Genomic DNA, 6,974 nt, shown 5'->3' on the forward strand with positions numbered 1-6,974 from the left:
GGTGATGGAAGGGATAATTTGGTGTTTTGTTTTATTTTTATTTATTTATTTTTAAAATTTTTATTTATATGTGTGTGTGTGTGTGTGTGTGTGTGTGTGTGTGGCCAGCTCAGCCACTATAACTGCCCCTGTGGCAATCATGGAAGGGACATTTTGTCTCCCTAGGACTAATAGGGCCATGAGGCACCTTACAGCCAAAGCTGCCACCTCCCCTCCCATGGCTCTGCATTATTTACATACTTCGTGAGACCTCTGAAAAGTAAATGGTTAAATGCTCAATTATCTGCTGTGGAGTTTACTAAGACTTCGTATCTGAAATCTTTTCTTCAGCTCTGATGAGGAGGGAAGGAGGTTAAATAGACAATTCCTGGGCAGGTCAAAGAGGCAAAGGTGACTTACACTAGGGGACCAAGGTGTGGCTCCCAAATCCTGCTTCAATGTTCTCACACATGCAAGGCAAATAATGAGAACAACTTGTGTGCACTTAGGTCCCTGTTCTACTACTCACTGTGTGGTTTTAGAGAGGTTTTACATGCCTCATCTCTAAAATGGGTAAGTTTTTTTTTTAAGACTAAATTCATAATTCTCTAGTTTAATCTAAATATTTTAACCCTTAAAACGTAATTCAGGTACTTTAAATGAAGGAGTAAGGCCTTGTTCAGAAGCACCTAATAAAAAACAAGAAATAGTAGACACTTTTTTTTTCCTACTTTTATTTATAAAGAACACAACTCCTCCTGACACAGACACAAATACTCACACAAACCAAGGAGGAGTCCATTAAAACAACAACAACAGAACTGGGGGAAACAGTAGGACCTTATTTAACAGGACTGTGCAGCCCAGACTTGGGAATGACTGAGAACATTGTCTCAAATAGTACATCTCACCTCAACAACAGGAAGAGAGACTTTCACCTGCAGGACCCACCTGCCAAAGGGCAGAAAGCTCCACATTCAGTCTTCAGCATCATCAAACTGTCCTGTTTCAAAGACCATCTTGGAATAATGGGGAATCAGTGGAGGAGGATGGTGCCAGCTGGGGTCATAGATCATGTCTCCTTGCGGGGCACAGCATACCCAAGGTTTGATCTCTTGACAAATGCTCCCCTGAATGTCATCAGCATCTGCAGGCAGTTTCAAAAGGCAGATTAGCGGAAGGAGGAAAGGTGAAAGCAGATTGTTAAAACAATCAGAGACTCCCGCTATTTTGTTTAGTAACACAAACATATGTGTAGACAAACATATACAAACATAGTGCTTCTTTCCTAAAGAATTGCAAACAGTCATTCTGAACCCATTTGTGCTTCTCAGACAAGGTTCTTAGCAGTGTAGAGGAAGCAAGTGGAAAACAGAGCACTTCTGTCTGCAGCTGCTCAATTCAATTCAAAGATTTTTGGAGAGAGTAACATTTTTTCCATGTTAAAACAAAGTGCTACATTATGGAGACAACTGCAAACTTTGCAGTTTTGTTGTTTTTTTTTTTAATTGTGGTTAAATATAAAAAAAGAAGCTGTCACAAAAACTTCAGATCTGTAGTGACTACGAGGCTGAACCCATCCACATGGCCTCCTTTTCCAAACTGTCTACCTTCAGGGTTAGTCTGGAAAGAGGGTCTGAAAAGGTCTGGCTCAGGATCCCAGCCACTCCACACCTACCATAAGGATTCCCTTGATCTGCTTTCAACTCCATATCCCAGTCCTCATTAAAAAGATCAGCAGTCCGTTCCTTGGGTGGACAACGTGTTGCTTCTGACAGCTCCCAGGCATTCTTTTCCCCATCAGACTCCTCATCCACAGCAAGGCCTTCAGCTTCAGAATGTGTGTCCTCGCCGTGGGTAGGAATGTCATTAGGGATGCTCTGGGCTCCACTGGCTAAGAAATCGACAACAGGAAGGTCTTAAAACTAAAACACCAGGGAAGGCCTGCTTGTGTGCTTGGAAAATGTGTGGAAGACTAAGTGGGCAGTAACACAGGTGGGCAGAGCTCTTGGTCATCTACACACTTGCTGTTTACATATCTAGAGGTAAGGTAGATCATTTCTTGTCAGTTTTTTGGGTTTTTTGGGTACCAGGAATTGAACTCAGGGCCTCGTGTTTGCCAAGCAGGCACTGTGCTGCTGAGCTATACCCCTGGCCCAATCAATTCATTTCAATAAGATGTTTTGTCTTAAGGCCATTAATGGCCAGGTCTTATAGTTTACAATGGCAGCTAAGCCCAGTTTACATTTTCAAATGGTGTGCATGTCAGTGAGCCAAAGGCCTCTGACAAAAGATATGCTTTTTCACAACACAAGTTTGTGTTGAATTGTACTCTTCAATTCCTTCCTTCAGTCTTGAAGAGCATGTTAGAGATGAATGCGAGTATGAGAGGAGCAGAAGAAACAGGCAGAAGAGCATGGCCTGTCTAGTCACAACATGCAGCCTCCGTGTTCCTCTTCCAGACCTTGAGGAAGCTGGAGGGAACGTCTGAGGAAGGACAGCATGGAAGGTTATGGTATTGCCAGGTAGGTGCTGGGCTACGAATCAACCTGAAAGCAGCTGTTAACACTATAACAATAATAACAGTTACAATCAAGAGGTCTAAAACCAGAATGTCCGGGCTCAGTTCTGGTCTGTCAATTACTCAATGTGTAACTGAGCTCAAACATCCTTAACTGATTCCTCAATAACTTAAACCCAGAATTATCATACGACCCAGCAATTCCACTCCTAAATAGACACAAAGGAACTGAAAGTAGGTAGTTACAAAACAAGAATGTTCACACCAGGACTACTCACAATCACCACAAGCAGGACACAACCCCAAATGTTCCCCCATGCATGAACCGTCAATAGAAGGTGTCATATTCATGCATTGAAGCATTCAGCCATTAAAAATGCTGATACATGCTGCAATGTGAATGAACCTTGAAAACATGCAGAGTTGAAAGAAGCCAGACACGAAAAGACTACATATTGTATGACTATTTATAGTCAACTCACATTTGCCTACCAGAATATGTAAATTAGCAGAGATGGGAAGCAGATTGGCAGAAAAGAGAAGAATGGAGTGACTACTTAATAGGTGTACAGGATTTCCTTTTGGGATGTAAAAATGTTCTGGAACTAGTAGTAAGGACTACACAGCACTGTCATTGCACTAAATGCCACTAATCTGTATGCTTTAAATGGTAAATTTATGTATCTTTTACCATAACTTAACATTTACTTTGTGCCTCAGTCTCATCTGTAATATAGCACTGCTGTGAGTCTAAAGAAAGAGGCTCCTTAGAGCCGTGCCCAGCACACGCTGAATACTCAGTAAGTACTAGCTGTGGCGACTACCATCGGTTAGGTGTTTGAGCTAGACCAACACTACCCACTGGCTTCTCTTCAGGGATGGAAATGCTCTATACTCCGCACTGTTCAACAGCACAAGCCACAGGTGACCACAGAGCACATGAAATGTAGCCAGTGTAACCAAGGAACTAATTTCTCATTTTATTTGATTACAATTAAATGTATCTAGCATCACTGGCTAACGGCTATTGTACTTGATCCTCCTCCTTCAATCCTCAGAACCGTATAGGACAGTAATGGGGAACCTTTTACAGTTTTTAACGATGCAAATGCAAAGAGTTTGCGGCAGCATACATGCCAGAGGTTCACTACCACTGCCCTAGGAGACAGATATTATCAGCCCCACATTACAAGTAAAGAAACACTAAATGACTTAAGGCTAAGGACCCTCTGACCTGGGGGTGAAACTAAAAATATTTTTGACTGGCTCCAAAGCCTGTATTTTTTTTCACTGTTCTAACCTGTTCCTTTTTATGGAAGGGGTGGTTTTAGACATAAGGAAAGCCCAGAACATCCCTTAAGGAAGCACCATAGGCCTTTCTAAACAAGGGCATGGTTGAAATACAGGGCAGTGGCAAAAAGGTTCAGCTTCAACACTTGGGAGGCTGAGGCAGGAGGATAACTGCGAGTTCCAGGCCAGGCTCAGCTACATAGTGAGTTCAAGGCCAGCCTGAACTACATAGAGAGATTCTGTCTTTAAAAACAAAGAAGAGGAAGAGAAAGAAAAGGAGGAAGAAGAGGAGGAGGAGGAGGAAGGGGAGAAAGAGGAGGAGGAAGAGGAAGAGAAGGACCAGCTAGTAAGGAGAGGCAAACAAAGCACAGGACCTGTCCTCTCATCTTTCCTCCATCTCTCCCAAGAGCCACTTGACTCCTGCCATCTACTTGCCTAGTCGATCCATGGCCATCTCAGTCTCTCTCTGGGGACCAGAATGGTCAGCTGTGGCAAGGTCAACCTGCAGAAAAAGTAATTTACAGGAACTTCGGGATCTGGGATGTGCCCCAAAACAAGCCATTGCTGTGCAGCTGCAGCAACCCTCCCACACCTCCCTTCAGGGCACAGTAATGAGATCCTGCAACCCCCATTTCCACGATGCTGCCTACACCCAGCAAGCGTGGAGAAAGAAAGGTCTTGTTCCTTCCATCCCAGCAACACTTCTTCACCCATGCCAGTGGGAGCACCTTCCTGTCAAAGTCAATGAATGCAGTTGCCAGTTTTGCCAGTACCTGCAGACCCAGGTCAATGACAGGCCATCTCTTCTGGGCCCTGGGCTCTGGAAACCCAAAGCCAGCTGGGGCAATACCCTCTGCTTGGAGGTTCACACTTCAAAACTGTAAAGCCTTTCCTCTAAATAAATAAATAGGCGAGGTCTCATTACGTAGGGCAAGCTGGCCTCAACTTTGTGGCAATCCTGCCTCAACCTTCCAAGTGCTGGGATTGCAGCTGTGCACCACCACACCCAGCCATGCTTATGTATTTTAATCACTCCAACTTCATCCCTTTGTTTCCTCAGCCATGGGGTTGGCAGCTGTTTGCTGAAGGTGCCACCTGCTTATACACTTTTACCTTTTTAGTTACTTAACATCTTGCTGGGCATGGTAGCCGCAAACCTGTAATCGCAGGACTCCAAAGGCTGAGGCAGGATGACCTATAAATTCACAGCAAGCCTGAACTACATACAATAGCTTACCTCAAAACAAAAAATTCTATGTATAGAACAACTTCCACCCAATTGTCTCTTCACTGATATATGGGAAGGACAGAACTTTAGTTCCTCTCCAAATGCTAAGCACGGAAAGCAAATTTCTAATCCCCCATCACCAATGAGATATTTCTCTGGTCTCATTACCTGAAAAGTTTCTAAGACCTGAGGTCATGGTGGAACCTGCCTGTAATTCTATTCAGGAGGATGAGACAGGAGGATTCCAAGTTTGAGGCCAGCCGGAACAACCCACTGAGACTATCTAAAAATGTAAAAATAAAATAAAAAGCTAGGAATGTAGCTTGGTAGCGGAGTGCTTGCCTAGCAGGCACAAAATTTCAGGTTCAACTCCCAGTACCATCAATAAATAAATAATCTGGGCATGGCAGTTCATGCCTATAGTCATAGCACTCAAAAGGCTGAGGCAAGGCTGGGGAGATGGCTCAGTGGAATAAGCGCTTCCCTGACAAGCATAAGGGCCTGAGTTTGATCCCCGGTTACACCAGAAAAGAAAAAAAAAAGGCTGAGGCAGGAGGATCACTAGGACTACATACATACATATATACATACATTCATAAAAAGTGTCTGTACCCTATCACCTCCAAGATCTCTTTTTAACGATACACAAGATATGTTCACAGCCTGTAATGATTAGACTGATTTCAGTCCTATCTCTTCCATTATTAACTCAGTGTCACCTCTCCTGGAAATAGGAGGTGACTGACCTCACCTTGCAAGAGGCTTACAATGAAGTAACATTTAAGAAACTCCTAGCATGCTGCAGGAATGTAACATTTCTTGAATTTAAATTCACCATTTATCCAACACCTAAATTGTACTTGGCTCTCGCCCCAGTTAATATTATCTACTCATGCAAGCGTTTAACAATGATTCTATCCCACCAACCACTGGTAACTGCTGCCTACACCAAAGGGCTGGACTTCTCATCTAAACCACTGCCATAGCCTTCTAAACACCTCTCCACTCCCCAGCCTCACAGGGGGCAATCACTGATCTGCTCAAAACCTTCAATAGTCCTCCACTGTCCCAGCACAAAATTAGCCACGCTGTTGACACTCTCACTCACCTGCCCATGGACTTGTTAAACATATTTCTCTGCATGCCTGGGACTCAAACTCCAAGTCATTTGCCCTGCACATTCATTCTCATTTCTATGCCCTTGTAGGCACTCCCCCTTCTCACCTTGGAGAAAAAGTACCATATTCTTCCTATTCTGATAAAAATCAATCTTGTCCCATTGTTCAACCCAAACTAATTGTCTTTTCTGTTTAGGTCTGGCTTGGTTTGGTTTTTTGAGACTGTCTGGCTAGTTTGAGCTGGGCTGGAACTCACAGCAATCCTCCTACCTCACCTCCCAAGTGCTGGAATTACAAGCGGGCGCCACCATGCTCGGGCAAACTAATTTTCTTCATAAACCTATGGCTACATTTTTCATATCCTGAGTTTAACACCATGTTTGATGCATAAGCAAACATTCCATCCATCCATTCAGTTAATATGCATATGTAACGTTCCATGCACAATGGCAGGCATTTGGGGAAACAGCCCTCAGCAGAGTTCCTATTGTCAGGGAGCTCACTGTTGACCAAGGGATCAACTGTGAACAGGGGCAGGTGATGGCTGTATTGAAGATTATGGGAAAAAAAGAAGCTGTCTGGGACGCACACAAAAACAAGTTTCTAGAAAACCTGCGTCAAACTGGACGTTTTGGTCTGAGTAAACAGAAGAGGGGATGGCGCATGTGGCATCCCCTGGCGCCCACGGACGGTCTGAGTTCTCCGAGACAAGGCCCCTGTCCCTCCCGGTGCCCCCACGCGCCACGCCTCTGCACCCCCCAGGCAGGTCCCCATCCCGCGGGTTCGCGTCACCTCCCCCAAAGAGGACCCGAGCCTCCCGGCCCACGCCGGGGTCGCC

General features: G+C 44.5%; 1 protein-coding gene across 1 annotated transcript; it reads right to left on the reverse strand.

Annotated features, from left to right (window-relative positions):
* Positions 1–711: 711 nt before the first annotated feature.
* Coprs (coordinator of PRMT5 and differentiation stimulator) lies at positions 712–6,147 on the reverse strand. The gene is made up of 4 exons (XM_023719982.1): positions 6,127–6,147; positions 4,226–4,292; positions 1,658–1,873; positions 712–1,126 (listed from the first exon to the last, which is right to left on the reverse strand). Exons 2-4 carry the CDS (start codon positions 4,242–4,244, stop codon positions 957–959), a joined length of 405 nt encoding a protein of 134 aa, XP_023575750.1. The 5' UTR covers positions 4,245–4,292; positions 6,127–6,147; the 3' UTR covers positions 712–956.
* Between the last annotated feature and the right edge of the window lie 827 nt (positions 6,148–6,974).

The sequence above is a fragment of the Octodon degus genome, unplaced genomic scaffold (genome assembly GCF_000260255.1).
Source record: "Octodon degus isolate 3935 unplaced genomic scaffold, OctDeg1.0 scaffold00072, whole genome shotgun sequence".
In the NCBI taxonomy this organism is placed as follows: Eukaryota; Metazoa; Chordata; class Mammalia; order Rodentia; family Octodontidae; genus Octodon; species Octodon degus.

Excerpts from the sequence above, each read along its gene's own strand:
- Coprs (XM_023719982.1), bottom strand. Across the intron at positions 1,127-1,657 it reads AGATCAAGGGAATCCTTATG|ATGCTGATGACATTCAGGGG; the intron begins GTAGGTGTGGAG and ends AACTGCCTGCAG.